The 17723-nt window shown below is 37.5% G+C and overlaps 1 protein-coding gene across 3 annotated transcripts; it reads left to right on the forward strand.

The window, feature by feature from the left end:
- Window positions 1-7433: 7433 nt before the first annotated feature.
- caly (calcyon neuron-specific vesicular protein) lies at window positions 7434-16182 on the forward strand. Of its 3 annotated transcripts, none has more exons than XM_035907638.2 (5): window positions 7434-7762; window positions 10551-10777; window positions 11360-11479; window positions 12481-12594; window positions 14718-16182. In XM_035907638.2, the coding sequence occupies exons 2-5, from the start codon at window positions 10649-10651 to the stop codon at window positions 14958-14960; spliced, it is 606 nt and encodes a 201-aa protein (XP_035763531.1). In that variant the 5' UTR covers window positions 7434-7762; window positions 10551-10648; the 3' UTR covers window positions 14961-16182. The 3 variants fall into 3 exon arrangements, with proteins under 3 accessions (XP_035763531.1, XP_006790873.1, XP_006790872.1); XM_006790810.3 differs by having other exon boundaries at window positions 10635-10777; XM_006790809.3 differs by having other exon boundaries at window positions 7436-7762; window positions 10623-10777.
- The last annotated feature ends 1541 nt before the right edge of the window (window positions 16183-17723 follow it).

Consider the following 17723-nt stretch of genomic DNA (forward strand, 5'->3'; position numbering starts at 1 on the left):
TGTATGATGCAAGATTCAAGTTTCTAAGTTCTGTGAAGTAGTTTCAAAGCAGATTAAAGTTTAAAGCCAAAGCATTCATAAGTCAGCAGTCACATCCTTCATTGCTGACAGATGTGTCTGTTTTGACAGTGTTTGACGTTGTGAGACTTGAGCTCCTGTTTAAGATGCATTTGACATTTTTTTCCAAGTATTTCAGATTAATCAAAAAGCAAGCATCATCTTTAAATAGAAAATCATTACTTTGTTACTTAATTTTTCCATACTACAAAAGGACATCCTCGTGTGCAGACATTGGGTTATTATTTACAGCTTAACACAATTAAGTCAGCATTATTTAATACATTTAAAACATTTTTATGACCATATATCCCATGTGAGGAATCAGTGTTTCAGGGGGATAACTAGAAATAATAATAAATCTAATAATCAAACAACTAGATTCATCCCTCCATGAATTTCATAGGTTTTTTTTCCCATGTCACTCAAATCATTTACTGATTCAAGTGGCTATTTCTAGGTTAGCAGTGTGAGCATATTGGCAACACTGACCTTGGTTACGTGTTTGTACGACAGGTTATATTTCCTTGAGTTGAATTTCTTCCACTAAAGTGGTTTATAGATTAAAGTCAAATCTCTTTGATCTAGTCATTAGAGCCTTGTAAATTTGCTGTTTATTTATTATTGGGAAAGAAGATATTTCTTAGCGTGTCAGAAGATCACTATATGAAATTTTGTCTGCAGCAAACTTTTCAGGGGATGCCGGTAGGTCAAATACTTTTAACAGTTCATTATGGGGAAAAGTGTTGGAGATGAATCCAAGTTTAAGGTTTGTGGCATTAGATCAGTGTTATGGAAGAAGATGAAGGGTAGAGGTTAATAATAGAGCAGTTAAACTTGGAGGTGTGAATTTTAAGCTCTGCGGCTGTTTTGATACCAATCAGCTAAATAAGAAGATGCTCTTACATTTTTAATTTGTATTTTTTTAAGGTCCATGAGAGATGATGGCATTTTTTGTATTTTTTGCTTTATAATTCACTCAGTATTTTCAGTGGGTGCCTGGTCTGGACTGCAGACAAGCCAGATTAGCACTAGGACTCTTTTTTCACTGAGACATGCTGTAGTGTTTCTGGATCTTGTTTATATCTTTTTTTTCTTTGCATTGTAAAGTTTTACAAGGTTTTTCTATAGAAACACATCTGTGTTTAATGCAGTGCTGCTCGAGGGCTTGAAGATGAGTGCCATTCGATACTGTTTTGGGGCCTCATCTCGATTGGATTCATTTAACAATATTATGTACTGAAGATATGAAATTCTCATGGTCTACCTGGATGGTATTATTATTATTAAGATAGACTGCAGAAGCCTCAACTTTTGTTTCTTTGTCTCTTTATTTAGGCAGGGAACCGTACAACATGAGCTTTATGGAAACTTAAACGGACTGTAATAGTTTTGTTAGGAAAAGTTCAGTTTACTTCAGCCCTGTGGTTGTATGTCTGTATGTGGTTGTAGGCCTCAGTAACTGTTCAAATAGACATTTTACACATAAGCCATTCATTAATAAAACCACAAAACTAAGAGTAAAGATAGCTTGATTTGATTTTTGGTCTTCTGTATACTGGCACACTGTGACACTGTCATAACTGACTGGGATAAATGAATGATACAAAGCCATTATTAGTCTGTGGAGTAAAATATGCTATTATAATATCAGAATGTATTGGTGCTGTTGTCATTTGCATAAAAGCATCAGTATTATGACCCCCCACCCCCACCCCCTTTACTATTATATGGAGTCATCTGTAATCCCTTAATCGCTGGCTCTTTCTATGATGCAGATTCTCTTGGTTGCCATTATAATTATGTATAATTTTTCTGTTAGGTAAGGCTTTGAGCTAATGGGAAACGCTGATTGTAAAATATAACAAAACTCTCTATTCCTGTGGAAAATGCCATCAATTTTAGTCCCAGAAACTTCAGTCTCAGTTTTAGCTCACAGCTTGTCATGCACTGGTCCTGATCACTTGAAGTGTAATAATGCAGTTAATTCTCTATAATCACCTAAATTTTGTTTTTACTCATTTTTACTTTGCTAAAGTAATTCTGTATTTTTTATGTCTATCATATTATGTATGACATTAGTTCCTGTTTAATCACTTATTTGACTCCTTAATTCAGATACTGTGCATTCATGTGACATTTGGTTGCATCATGTGTTTTTGTTAAAGTTTGTTTATTAACACCTTTGCCTTAAATTCACTTGAGGTTTAATGTGATATCAGACACACAAGGTCTACAAGGTGTAAACTTGTCCCTCTGGCACACAACACCCCCGACAACTTTCACGTGTGTTTTTCTTTGTTGGAGCCGATGAGGAAACAATGGCTTCTGTCTCATACATAAAGGGAAAAATACAGTTTTGTGTACTTCTAATACTCTCCTAGTACTAATTTCTATAATATGTCTAACGGCATATCAAATACTTTAATTAAATAACTTACCATATTGAACCTTTCACTGATGCAGACGCGTTTATTTATTGTAGCCATCATAGTTTACAGTGAAAGTGCATTTATGGATGTTTAAGCAGGATTCTTGTCACAGGTTGTTTTCATTACTATTTTAGTATTTACATACACTGACACTGACACTTCTATTACTGCATTTCTTATCTTTCTGATGCATCCTTTAAATACATAATCCATAAACCAAAGAAAGTCTGGCAGATGAGAAAAGCAATGTTTTCTTACTATGCACCTTGGACATGAAATAAATTACAGAACCTAGATTTAAACATATATCTATTGGTCAATTTGAAAGCATCATAAGGAAGTGAAAAAGTGAATGTTTTTCTTGAGAAACCACAAATGCTTAATATTATGGGTGTGTGTATAGTGTATTATGTTGTACATCTTATATTTTAAGGCAGCATGGTGGTGCGGTGGTTAGCACTGTTGCCTCACAGGACAATGCTCCTAAGTTTAAATCCAGGACCTTTCTGTGTAGATGTTCTCCCTCCGTTTGCGTGGGTTCTCTGCAGATTCTCTCTGGTTACTCCGGGTTCCTCCCACAGTCCAAAGACATGCAGTTAGTGGGGATAGGTTAACTGGTGGTTTTGCCCATAGGTATAAATGTGAGTGTGAATGATGGTTGTCTGTCTCTCTGTGATGGCCCTGCGTCAGCCTGGTGACCTGTCCAGGTTGTCTCACCCTGTGGTAGCTGGGATAGGATCCTGCCGTGGGTGTCAGCAGCTAAATCACTTTAACATATCATTAAAAATGTCATGTTATGCTAATTATGGGGTTACAGGACTTTTAAAGAGCTTTGCAGGGGCAAAGAGATTAGAAAAAAACTACTGACCTGGTTCATTTTTGTGTTGATCAATGAGCTGTCCCTGTAAATTAAAATAAATTAAAAGCACACATTTTGGGGGATAAATTTACACTAAGTTTCATGTTTTAAATAAACATGATTAGACATTAAACATGTGTCTTATATGACTGTTTTAAAGCACAGTGAGTGACTGCAAAGGGTTTTAAGAACTCTCAATAAAGTTGTGCTTTGCCTAACAGCACCAAGCCTTTGCTTAGAAATGGTTAAATCGCTGTTACACCTTTTATGAATTTTCCACATCTGCATGAAAACTGAAAATGGTTCAAACAACACAAGGCGAACTCTAATTGAATTAGTTTTACTTCTTTAGACTTTAGCCTTCTTTGATCTCATTTGAAACAGTAAGTTATTATCTGATTTAACAACATTTTATCAGACTGACATAGAGCTGTGATGTCTTGGGGAAAAAAAGTACCTCGATGCCCTAGTGCTTTGAAAAATATTTCCGTTGTTAAAAACTAGTGTGTTCTCACAAAGAAGTATATTCTAAATGGTCAGTTCAGCTTAAAGAACATATGTGGTTTAATTAATAACTTAAAGATTTACAGACGAATAGCTTAAAAGGACAGCTATGATGGGCATCATTTTTTAAAAGTCTGGTAAAATAAAGTAAATCTGTAAGATTAATTTGAGGATGATAAATTGTTGTTCAAAAGTGAACAACTGCTGTCTGAATTATTGCTCCAAAAGAGATTTTACATCTCGCTGAATTTTACAGTTTAGAGCAAAGACTTTGTCCCATCAGTCAGATCATTTCTGTCACTGAAGTGATGCTGCCATCTGTTGATAATGAACACCAACTGTCTCAGTAATACATCATACTGTACTTACTGAGTGCTTAAACTGCTGGGGCTCATTTTGTTTGATTTATCGGTGCTTAAAAAAAAAGAAAGAACAAACAGTCTTTGTCTCATTGGTCTTTGCCTCCACTTTATGTGAGGTGACGACTCTGACACTAGATGGCCCTGTTGGTAAATGATCTGTAACCAAACTGCTCTCATCTATTAACTTAACAGTTTACTGCACTGTCCTCCCCGAGATTACTTCTTGCAAATGATACTGAACATACTTTTTTTTTCTGTTGTAAGAACACAAAATGTAAACTAAGTTGTAGTAATGTCATTATTGTTCAGTTTGACAACTTAGACAACCTAATGCACATATCTGTTGGAAGAACAGAAAACATGACATTGGTCTTACTAGCTGTTATACGTTTGGAGATTGCATTTTAAATCATGACACTTTTTTGTTGTTCTTTTGTTTTCGCTCCCTCTTTTTACAATATATTACAATATATTATTATTATTATATATCCTGAGAATAAGTTTGCAGTATCTCCTGATCATAGACTATTAAACTATTTGTTATTATTTTATTATAAAACTTTGAATATGGCAATTATTACATTTATAGTCTGTTCTTGGAAAAAAAAGGGTAAAAAATAAAATATTTGAAAATATATTTTCACTTACAAATTATTCATTTATCACTAATATTTCCAGTATCAACAACACTGACACTCTAAACAGATTACACTTTCTATTTCAACATAACAAAATGTCTTAAATGTGAAAAGTCTTCATTTCTAAACAATGATAAAGAAGCACCAACTTAACAGTCCTGTTACTGTTGTTTAGGCATTTAACTAATGCTGTTATTCATAGTTCTGTGTTGGCTGTTACAAAAGTCCCCATGTCCATCTAAAAGTAACACTAGCTTATAGTGCAGTGAAGTAAGTAAGATTTTGCTACAGGACAGGAAGTGACTGCAGAGGAGGAACCATAGTTTAAGCAGTAGAGAGACAGATTGGCCATTTTAAGACTGCAAGGACAGATTTAACGGTTCTGTGGGAAGGCAGCGATGTTTGTTTCGGAAGGTGAGTTTTCAGTGAAGGGCGGACACCAGCAGTCAGGGTGGAGAAAACTAAAGTGTGCATAGCACTGAGAATTTTGTCTGCATGTTAATTAGTAAAAATGTATATATACTGATATATGAAACATTACATGCTGTGTGCAGTTTTAATGGCTGTAAGAATTCAATGGAAAAAGAAAGAAACACTGGTGAACACCAACATCACTGCTTTTTAAAATTCCAACCATCAGTAATAAGTTTTCCAACTTATTGCACTTTCTTTCCCAATATTTATTTCTTATTTTCCTCTTAAAAATCTTTACATGCCTGCTGTAAAAATACCAAATGTAAGGATTTACTAATGATCATTTTAACTTTTATAATTCTTCTTGTTACGCTTGATTTTTGTTGGTATTGTTTTTGACAATTTAAAACTCAGCACCCAGTTCCAGTTATAAAAGTCAGAAACTCCTGCTAACATTATGTGAAAACTTGCATGATTAGTATTAATTCTAGTTGTTGTTGCTCCACTCTAGTTGTAAAACAAACGTAATTTTAAAGAAGGATGTATTGCTGATTTTCAACTTAAGATTTGTTATAATAAAAACTAACAAATGACAATACAATTTTGAATTCGTTTGATTTTGTGGAGTCACCTCTCTTCAAACTACAAATGTTAAATCAATTTGCCAGTTGGAGCCACTTTAAATCTAATCACTTGTATTAATAGAGAACTATAGAAATTTTTGACCTTTTTTTTTTTTTTTTTTTTTACACATCAGTGACTGTATACATACAGAGCCTCATTAACACGCCTGGTTTGTCACATTTTTTCCTCCATAGACTTTATCCTAAACGATTCTCATTTTAATTATGTTGACCCAGACTCTGTGAATCTTCTACACTGACAACAAAACCAGCACAGGCCGGCAGTCTGCCTCTCACACTGTGAGGATGACACCTCCATCTCCTCATAGAGGAACTAGTCCAGGATCCACTTTGATGTCCCTCTGCCTGAAAGGAAAGGTCAAAATAATAAATGTAGACCCAATTGATGGGTTGGCAGGGGGGCATGGGGGTTCAGCACTCATTTTTGGACGAGTGCTCCCTTTAAGAGGTAATGAATTCATACAGTCAGACATAGCCAAAGAAGAAAACAGCATGAGTCCCCTTTCCATGAAAAGGTTTATCTAAATTTGCAGACAAGCATGGCTTCTTCTTCCCACTAATGCATCACTTTCTTATTTCACTCTCATCACATACACATGTATGATTAAATACTTTTTTTCCGCTTGACTTTACTGAGAGTTACTGAGAGAATTAAACTAGGTGACCAAGCACCAATCAAAAAACAAACAAACAAAAAAAACAAACAAAAAACCTCAGTAAGCATCTCTAAATGGCTCTCCCTCACGGCAATACACATTTGATTCAAGAGTTTATATAAAAAAAACATAACAACAAAGAATAAAAGAAAAAAGAAACAGAAATAAGCTAAAGCTTAAATATGCCTTTGAAGACTCTGCAGGTCACCTGGGTCATGGGATATGTGTTAGTGGGTCAGAGACAACTGGGCTATGTCTGCAGGTCTTTAACCTTTTGCCCATCATTACTAAGTTATGTTTTCAAGACCTTTACTTCCAATTCTTTTGAAGATCAAAGATGCTATAAAGTTCAGGCCCAGTTACATGTATGTAAATGAAATAATACATTTAGCTAAACATATACATCAGTTTAAAAATACTCACATGAAAGTAAAATCACTCAATTAATATGGAGGTAAAATGTACTAAAATGTACTAAAATATCAACAATAAAACTGGTTTTGCACAACGTTCCCTTTTACAGTTTTTTCCAGTGTAAAATCTTAATCTGTCTGAATCCCACTGTGTAGCACTTTTTAAGCACTTGGTTTGAAACACACTTATTTAAGTTGTGAGAAGATGTAAAGCGTATTAATGTCTTTATCAGCAATTCTAACTCCTCTAGTGAGCACCTCACATAGAACATGTCAGCTTGTAAAGCACTGATTAGATATGTTTAAATTTATTAAAAATGCTAAATAACGAGACTTGAAGTAAAGCGCACCTTAAACGGAAATTATAGGTGTCAAGTAGCTTAAATGTAATCAAGTTAAAAGGCGCAAGATCCTTCAAAAGGACCACAAAACTGCACTGAAGTCCAACACTTGTGTTAATGTACGCAAACCTGGAAACCAAGATGAAGTAATGGTCTCTCCGTCTTTCCATTCAGAGACAAACCAGACGCTTTCGATCACAAACACTCATATGAATATGTGGCTCACACACGTACATCAGCTGAAGTCCTCGTGAGCCGCGCTGAGACAAGCATTGAGCTGCCAGTTTCTGCTGGAGGACGGAGCCGCTCCGGGCTGAATTACATGCGCAGTCCTGCCGAGAATCTCACATCACCACGGCAACCTGCGTTCACACCGAGTCCCCTTCAGCATCGGTGAGCTCCGATCCCATCCACAGGCAACCGGAGAGCCCGCAAGACCACCGTAAGTTTTTATTCCTCCTTCTGCTTCAGTGTTTCTGACGGTGCAGCGGTTTATTTGTGTTTATTAGACGGACGTGAATGCGGTTTAAGAACAGCCTAAACGGCTGCGGGTTATGTAGCTGGGGGATGATTATTTAATATCGATTAGATATGCGTTGCCCAATTAAGTGATTTAGTGCAGGTAGCTTATATTGGGGGGTTGTCATCCTCTTTGGGGAATGAATGGACAACAATAAAACCTTGATTTGAGTGCTCCATGGGACTGTATGTGTTACTGACATGCGTTGCAATTTCCCCTATACCTCCACATTATATAAGAGGCTACACTTAAATTCTGTGATTGCCCTCGTCTACTATGGGTATTAATTAAGTCTGCAGTTCATTAAAAACAATAATGTAGAAAATAAACAGTGGAAGAACGAAATATAAGAATATAAGTTTGCAATATTTGTTTAAATAGCCCAATAATTCAAAACACAACTGCGTGTTTTATCAATCCATATTTCTGGTCTCTGATTATTGCATACACAGCCTGTGTATCTTGCAGCAGCAGTCTTCAATGCAGTAAGTTTAGATATGCATGACCAGTGAACCCTGAAGAACTTGACAGGCGCAGGTAGCAAACACTCTGCTACCTATTCATAGCACAGCATGTATTCACCTTTAGACAGCTTCAAGTCTCCTTCAGTGTGTCAGATATGGGTGATGGATAGAACTGTGAAGTAATCATTAATCTTTTACAGTATAATTGTATGTGTGATTGAAACGAGCCGTGGTTGTGAATTTGTAGGATGTCATTTGCAGTTCCTTCAATTTCTGGACTCCTTTCCTGTCAGAGTGTGGGAACACTGAATGTTTGACAGCAGCACTCGACTCATTTGTTAATCACAGATTCAGGATGAATCATCGCATCCGCACTTCACTCCAACCGTGGGGAGGAAAAATGGCGGTCAGCGCAGATGACCACATTATAACCACCCACTCATCAAGAAATATGTGTTGTAGTCTTGAGTAATACCCTAGAGTCAGTCAAGATCTTACCTAACAAAGATTTTAAATGTCCAAATGGTTTTTGTTGTTTTCCAAAATGCTGAGAATGTTTGGTAGAAGGCTGTCACATAGTTAAAAATATTTTCATATGCATTTTCCACTTGATGACGGACTAGAGGCTTTAGTAAATGATCCTCTGTCTCCTTCATCAAAAACACATTTCCTGAGCACTGGGGATTTCTCCAGCAGCATACAAACTCTAGCTCTTTGCCTCCTGGTGTGTATCATCATTGTGAGTCACTGGCATCAGTGGGCCAATGGCATCCTTTGCTGGGGGAAGGTGTTGTGTTGCAATGCGTGAATGAGATAAGTGGCTCTTCACCTCTTCCCTCCACATTTAGTTCATCGTCAGAGGAGAAAAAGAAATCAGACAGTTATCTGAGCAGAACAGCACTGAGAGAATAAAGTTTGTATATGTTGGCTATAAACATTAAAAGTGAGAGGCTGGAGGAAGAGATGGATAGATAGTAGATTCATAGATACAGAGTAATAATGAAATATGTTTACTCCAGACTGTTGGGCTGGATAAACAGGAAACAGAGTCGGCTTCTCTGAGTTACTTAAATACTGTATGTCCTCGAGCTATTACCGCACTGATCAGCCCCAAGATTCAAACCTAATATTGTGTCTAGCACCAGGACATTAGCAGCAGATCCTTTGGGTCCCACGAGTTACTGAGTGTGACTTCCGTTGATGAGGTTTATTTTGGCACACCCCGCAGGTGCTTTGACGAGATTGAGAGTTGTTATGAGTCTTTGATGGGTTTCTCATCAAAGACTCAAACTGAGCAGTTTTTATAGTGTGGCATGCTGGGGAAGGTTGCTGCCGTTGGGGAGTGCGCTTTATCTACAACAATGCGTTGGTGGGTGGTATATGCCAAAGTAACATGCCCATAAATGCCAGGAACTAAGGTTTCCATGCAACAATGGACTGTAACAATATGATCAAAGTCATTTGCGTCGTGTGTCGACAGTTTTAAAAGGCAGTCAAGAAATAGCTTGAAATCTGCTAAATTGCTTTCTGTCAAGTGCTATAATATGATTCCAGGAATATACTATGAACATTTAGTTAAATAGGCAGTTGGGTAGCTTAGCGGAAAGAGTAAAAATGTCTAGACTGCTCCCCGCCAAGAAATAGTAATTTAAAATATTTAATACGTGTATACATAGTGTTAGCCAGAATAACTTCTAAACAAACACTGCTGTTATTCTGTGCATGTCAGTAAGCTATGCTCACAATAACAGTATTTTTTAAAATTTATCAGATGCATTATTCACTGTTTTAGCAAGAATTTAGCATGCATTTAATATTAAACACAAGGTGCAGCTTTGCATTATGGCCATATCATTGATTTTGTTAGTTTTTAATTTAGTCATAAAACTTAGAAGTGGCCTGAACGTGGCACTATGCAAATTAAAGATATTGCCAAAGATTACATGTTTTTATGAAGCAGATGTGATGGCAGTGCATCTGATCGTTGTTTTGGCAAAGTCAGTGGCATATATTATGTTTATATTTATAAAATAATGTCAGTCAGTACAGTCATTGTTGCTGTAATTTGCTTTGAGCAAAAGTGGTAGACCAACACACATTTCCTTATCTTCAGCTGCGCTGCTAAAATGACTCAAAACTAATTTTCATGCTCCTTTCTTCTTTTGATGCAGTGTATAGTTCTCTTATCCTGGCTCATTAGTCCTCATCAGACTGTTATCTTCTCACTTCCTCTTGTGTCCTGGCAGGGTCCTCAAGCAGCTCCATCACATTTGGTTACAAAAACACTCAGTCTGACTAAATCTGTCCCTGATTCCGAGATCCGTTTTCAGACAGACGAGCAGCTATGGTGAAGCTGGGCAGCAATCTGTCCGATAAGCTGGAGAAGCAGCCATCTGCGGACGATGGCTTTGATAACATTCCCCTCATCACACCCCTGGAGGTCAACCAGCTCCAGCAGCCTTTTGCAGAAAAGGTAAAATTGTGCCTTCCCATTTCTGTTTTCTAAAATACTGTTTCCAAGTTGAACACTGGGTGCAACAGAACCATGCATTACAGTATTGCAAAAATGCCCAACAGATTACAACAAACAATATTTAAATTCATGTGGGCATACTTACCTGTCCTCACTTAAACCCCAATGCCGAGAGTGCTATATTTACCTCTCCTTGCCCACCATCCCAGGTTAAAACCTTGGCACCAGCCCACGCAATGCAAGCGCCTCTTTGAATACATAACACAAGAAGAAAGCTCTCAGAATCATGTTTTGTCCGATAATGCTGTTAGCAGCACAGGATGTTCTACAGGCTCAGTAGATGATGGTGAAACATTAACATAAAAACACTTTGTAGTTCCCAAATGTGTTTTTAACATATCATTAAAACGATCTGCTTTTGCAAGTGATGCTTTTATTTTTTTTACACAACCATCATGGTGTTCAGTGGTAGCAGGATTGCTGAACCTGTGCTGAAAACTGAGGGCATCCTCGATCGACCATAATGGATTAATAGGAATTTTTCCAGGAACTCGCAGTGACAGTGCATTCCCTCTGCTGCAGGTCATTGTGAAAACGTCAACACAGTACCAGCTGCAGCAGAAGAAGAAGAACAAGCTGTATTTTCCCAACATTAAGAAGCTGAATATCAATCTTTACAGTGATGTCTCTGAGAAGGCCAAGGTAAAGGGTGAAAATCTTCACAAATATAAATTTAGTATAAGTCTGTGTTGTGTTTCTGTTAAGTCCAGTGCTTGGTGGACTTTGCGTTTGTTTTAATAAACACTAGCACTGTTTTGAATCCATCTCATGTGCAATGGCCTGCTCCTGGAAATCCTCATTAGAGCATTTCATGTGTATTAATGTCTGGCTGTAAGTAGTCCCCAGCAAATGCACTGTATTGATTGCTAAAAAGCGTAGAGCCGAGCTCTTTAATTAAGTTGTTCATTCTATTTGAAACGGCTCAAGAACTCCATAAAATTGTAATATGTTGCCTCATTCATTTAATATGAAAGTTGCTAGTGGTTTAAGAAAACTTAAATAATCACATCGCTAATCACATCAACAACCTATTATATCATGAAAACAGGAGCTGTAAGGCTCTTCGGTCTCCTCTCCTTTCAGAAATGTTTGAATAGGAATCTGTGAAAGAATGACTTTAATTATCACTTGATTTATTACCAAAATAATGTGTTCATGTTCTCAGTAACTAATTTAGAGTGTTTTTCAGTACACCATGATGTTTCTTTTGAAAATTATATTTACAATAAGCAGGATTTATTATTCTTCCAATTGATAGGTCACAGCTGTATGATCATGCATAGCGTCCTCGGGTTCTAATTCCACTCCTTTGCTCATCATGTTGGGTTATAAAAAAGCAGAAAATCTAAATGGCAGTGTTCAAAATGCCGAACTGAAGGCTTCAACATGGTAGTCCAATAGATAATTTCACAGTGGGTCCTTTTAGACTATAGCAGCTATATCCAGGCACCAAGAAAGACGTAACATCTATTTTGACAGAGCTATAAACACATAGCTTCTTCACATATAGTCTGTGTCTGGAGCTAAAGCACCTGGTGGCTAAAGGCCATAGACATAGGAGGAATCCAATTTGGCGCTATATAAATAAAACTGAACTGAAAAGTATTGTCTTACATTGTGTATAACTATGTGTTTTTCCTCAGATCACAGGTCTGATCCTCATTACTCTGGCCTTTCTGACCAGCCTGCTCCTTCTGCTCATGTACAAAGCCATGTGGTACGACCAACTTACCTGCCCAGAGGGTTTCATCTTGAAGGTGGGCAGCGTATCCATGTGTGCACAGCGAGCTTCTTTATTTTACAAACACCACGCTTAGCATAAACACATGTCTCGTAACCATGTGTCTGCACACATGCCCACACAAAGTCAGATCCTTCCCCTGATTTATGTTCATTTCCTAACTATGACTAAATTTTAAATTATAGCTTCAACCTACAAAGTAAAAATTTACATTATGAAATATTTTAAAGCTTTTATTTCTTAGAAGGCCGACAGATCCTTATGATATGACTGTTTAAATAGATTTATGTCACCACAACATGAGTAATACTGTCATACACACACACACACACACACACACACACAAACATAGATGTACAAATAGTGATATTTTTTTTTAATATGGTTCAAGGAAAGCAAATTATCGGAGATGGTCTATTATCTTCTTGCAGCATAGCAGAGACCAGCTGAAGAAGGTCATAGTCTCATCTTTCTATATCACAAACTTATTGCTGTCGAAGTAGTCTGTGTGGAGTACTTCGACAGTCTACAGTGCAGCTCGTCTGGTGTTTTCTTCTCCGCACACTCTCATTTCAGTCACTTCAGGACTAACACAAACTCATCGTCTGCAAACGACACCTTGGAGGCATCGTGCACCAAATCAGCACAACCGCGAATGTTAGTTAAAGGGCCTGTCTCGCAGTGGAAAATGAGAGAGTGGGGTAGATAGAGAGAGAGTGGGGGAAGGAAGGGAAGGGAGTGACAGCCTACTTACTGGTCAGGCAGAGATTGGGATGCCCGCTTGTGAATTGTAGGGGTCTTTAATTAGAGCTGAGCGTGACTAAACTGTGATTAAAGGCTTAACGGTGAGGGGGGGGAAGCAAGGAAGGGAGGGGGGGGGGGGATGGGAGGAGGACCTTCCGGCAAAGCTTTTGAAGTTTTTGCCGGTTACAGTTGCTTTTAGCATTTTTTCCCCCTACTAATGTGTTGTTAGAGACATAAAAAGAGGATGGAAGGTGGAGGGTGGTGTAGTCACTGCTGTGCTTTTCAGAGGCTTGACTCCTTGCTTTTAGGGAAGGTCAGGTAGTGGATTCTCCTTAAGGGAAAGACTTGCAAGGTCAGGGACACTTACATGGGCCCTTTTCAAAACACAACCATAAAAGGACGGGCATTCAGTGTCTTGGTTTAATTCACCCACATAATTTCACATGTATCTTTAATTCTATGAGGTAAATGTGAGTCTAAGGATGTTCTGAAGGATGCTTTAGCCTCAAGTGAAGGCTTATTGGGGATATGAATCTTTAATTATGTTTGTGCACCAAGCATTTAAACACCCTCAACTGTATTACTTTTCTGTCTGTAAAAGTTCTTCACACTCTGATACTTCCTTGTATGTTTAAAAGCCTTAATTATCCTCTGGAGTGCATTTTACATATATTGTTTTTTAAATTGTTTTCTTAGCCTCTGAAACAGCATTTGAAAATAATCTGAATGTGGTTTATTACATGTGGATGTAATACAACTTCCTGAACAGGACTGAAACATGGTTTTACACTTTAACTCTTTCCAGCCCCACCTAATGTATGTGAAATGCAAATGTTCCACTCAGCAGTTTGATGTGCATTGCATGTGAAAACAGGCAACATTCGACCCAGGATTACTTAGTTACTGTCTCAAGCTTCAGAAGCTTCTTCCAAAAGTGCAAAGACAAACAGTAACCTATGACAGCAAACGTCATTGCTGGCTTACATTTTTCAATACATTTTTGTAAGTTGTTCTTGTAGAAAACCAGAATGCTCAAAGCAGCTGCACGCATGATTGAGAATGAAACAACAAGGTGAAACATACAGAAGAGCACGGATATAAATCAGAATACAATTAAACATTATTTTAGGTAAACTCTATAACAGGCACAGAAAACTATCAGTCATAATTGAATCTGTAATATCTAACTAATATGATGCAAATAAATGGTTCTTTATCTCCATGGACTGTACTTTCCTAGTCATAAAACAGATGGCTTCCTATTGGACCAGGTGGAGGAAATCTGCAGTTTATCTTGACTCAGGATAGCTTTTGTTCTGTGATGATGATGATGTCAAATCAGTGTGTGAGTAATACTGAAAACACCAAAGCTGTTTGTATATTTCCCTCTAACAGCAGAAGCACTGCACCCCTGCAGCTCTGGAGATGTACTACACAGAGCAGCAGGAGCAGGAGCAAGGTGTGCACGGTGGCACCAACGCCGGACTGTACGCTGCTCTCAGCCACCTAAACCAGGTCAAGAGGAGCGGACCTGAGCTGCCATCGCCATGGTTACCAGTCATCAGCGCTTTGAAGGAGGCTGAGGTGACCAAACCAGGCAGCGAACCGCTGAAAGGAGTGCTGGAAGCAGATGAGTGAAGAATGTGTAGGGGAGAAAATGACAATGAGGGGCATGGTGGATGTTATGTTACTTTATTTTTCGTCTGTGTGTGCGTGTTTGGATTTTTTTTTTCTTCCCTCAGACAGCTCACTGAATCACTCGCTTATACTGGTGCTCCAATGTAAAGGCATGCGTGCGTGTGGTGAGTTCTTGTGGTTAAAGGCAGGAATGTGCATGACTTTTACAGCGTTACTGAGTCATGACTAAAGTCTGGATCCGGCGTGTGTGTCCGCACTCATGTAAATACTGTTCACTGTTCATGCTTACATTAGTATGAGCTCATGTGTGCATGTTTGCATTCATGTGTGGTGTATGTACGTATATACTGGGTAATATGTGTACTCATCTGAGTGAGTAGGAGGTGAGAGAAGAGAAGCAAGGCGAGAACTTGCAGTGAGAACTGAAGATAAGTTTTTAATGAGTTTCCCCTCATTGCGCTGCCTTGTTATCTTGCCTCGTCTTCTGATTTAGTCTTAGAGCAGAATGTATGAAGTCATTATTGAATGTGCACATAATTTGACTATTAAGACATTTTCCACTTTACTGAATTTAGTTGACCCCACATCTTATTATGTCTAGACTTTTAATTGCAGTTGTGTAAAGTTAAAGCCAAATTCGGATTTTGGGAAACAGTTTTGTCATAATGGGTTATTGGCTTTGTAATTAATTTCCAGAAAAGTTCACTTAATCAGTATTAATTAAATACAAAACACAATTAAGTATGCATCACTTAAACATGCTGTTTGTTTTCTGAATCCACTCCTCATTTGATGACTCTTGTTATGTCACATTATGATGTGAGCTACTTTCTGTAATGATAGATACAGCTTAAGAGCCTTTAATGTATTATTACAAACAAAACCTGTACTGTATGTTCATGTAGGTACGCTTATTGTGAACAGTTACAATTACATGACGTTCTGTTTTCGTTCTTGTTTAACTTATGTTGCTATAAGTATTGTGTAAAAGCCTTTATGGTGAACGCAGGGTTAACTTATCACGATCCTGATGTATGAATAAGCTGCTCTAATCATACAGTAGATATAATAAGTGCTAATTATGTGTTAAAAGCGTCTATGTTTTTTAAATGTATTTAATTAACAAATAATATATATGTACAGTATTTAATGTGTCTTGACTCCAAGGTTTAGTTTGGAAAATTGCCGATGTAAGAAGTATGAAGAATTTCTCTTGACTTTTCTTTTTGTCTCATTCATTTTTTCCCTTTTTTTCTCCAAATGGCATTAATCTTATTTTGGAACAGAACTTTTCATGTGAGTCGGATGAATCTGAGATCACAGCACAGCTTGTTTCCAGTTGTTTAACTGCCAAACATTTACATCAGGCACATCTGTTCTGATGTCACCGACTGAACAGAAATAAATGTCTGAAGTGTTGAGTTCTCTCACTCAGAACCGGCAATGATGATTTAGAGTCATTGCTACGAATGAATTGAATTAATAACTTAACATCACTGATGATATTTTAGAAACAGTCATTAGGTGTTTCTATCCTCCGCAGTAAAAGTTGTCCTTGTCAGAGGTTTCAAACATAGTCTTGGCTTATGGTTGATTATCTAATTCTGTATAAAACAGTTTTACCAATAATAAGTTAATATGCACTCACTGGCCACATTCTTACCTACACCTGTTCAACTGCTCGTTAAGACAAATATTTAATCAGTTAATCACGTGGCAGCAATTCAAAGCATGTAGACATGTAGACATGCTCAAGACGACCTGCCAAAGTTCAAACTGAGCTTCAGAATGGGGAAGAAAGTTAGATTATTTTAAACATGGCATAGTGTTTGGCTGGTCTGAGTTTTTTAGAAACTGTTGATCTACTATGATTTTCCCACATAATCATCTCAAGGTTTTATGGTTGGAAAAAAGAGAAAATATCCAGCGAGCATCAGTTCTCTGTGTGAAAATGACTTTGATGCTACAGCAACTCAAATATCCGCTTGTTGCAAAGGAAATATGCAGAAGAGCATCTCTGAATGTACAACACATCAAACCTTGAAGCAGATGGGCTTCACCAGCAGAAGAGCACACTGGGTGCCACTCCTGTCTGCTAAGAACAGGAAATTGAGGTTGCAGCTCACGCTGACTCACTAAACTTGGACAACTGAAGAAAAATGTTGCCTGGTCTGATGAGTCTAAATTTTAGCTGTGACATTTGGTTGGTAGGGTCAGAATTTGATGAGAACAACATGAAAGCATGGATCCATCCTGCCTTATATCAGTGGTCAGTGTAATAATGTGATTACTTCGGGTCACTTAGTAGCAACTGTGGATTGTTTAAATGTGGAGTAACTGTGTGACACAATCATGTCAAAATTTCTAATGAATGTTTCCAGCTGAATACATGCCATGAACTCAGGCACTTCTTAAGGTAAAAGTGGGTCCAACCCAGTACTAGCACAGGTGTGCATAGTACAGTGGCTGGTGAGTGTATATGGTATTTCAGTGGATGTAATGCAATCATTTTAGTGCACAAAACCAAAGATAGTAATTAGGCGCTATTAAGGTATCAGATCTTCTCTTGACAGTATTTTGTCTAAAATAAGTTACGATAGCAATATTACCATAACAGCTATAAATAACATATTATCATTCAAATTTAGTTTATCTTTAATGTATTTTTTTTTTTGTAAATGGTTATTGTTTTTTCTTTTCTCCTTTAATTTTATGCTTTGGTAGCCACACACTGTGGTGTTGACTAGTAACTAATAATTACTT

This window comes from Neolamprologus brichardi, chromosome 6 (genome assembly GCF_056152115.1).
Source record: "Neolamprologus brichardi isolate AB-2024 chromosome 6, ASM5615211v1, whole genome shotgun sequence".
Taxonomy (NCBI): Eukaryota; Metazoa; Chordata; class Actinopteri; order Cichliformes; family Cichlidae; genus Neolamprologus; species Neolamprologus brichardi.

Coding starts and splice junctions, on each gene's coding strand:
- caly (XM_035907638.2), top strand. CDS start 10,649: ATGGTGAAGCTGGGCAGCAATCTGTCCGATAAGCTGGAGAAGCAGCCA. Junction 11,480..12,480: donor ATGTCTCTGAGAAGGCCAAG/GTAAAGGGTGAA, acceptor GTTTTTCCTCAG/ATCACAGGTCTGATCCTCAT. Junction 12,595..14,717: donor CAGAGGGTTTCATCTTGAAG/GTGGGCAGCGTA, acceptor TCCCTCTAACAG/CAGAAGCACTGCACCCCTGC.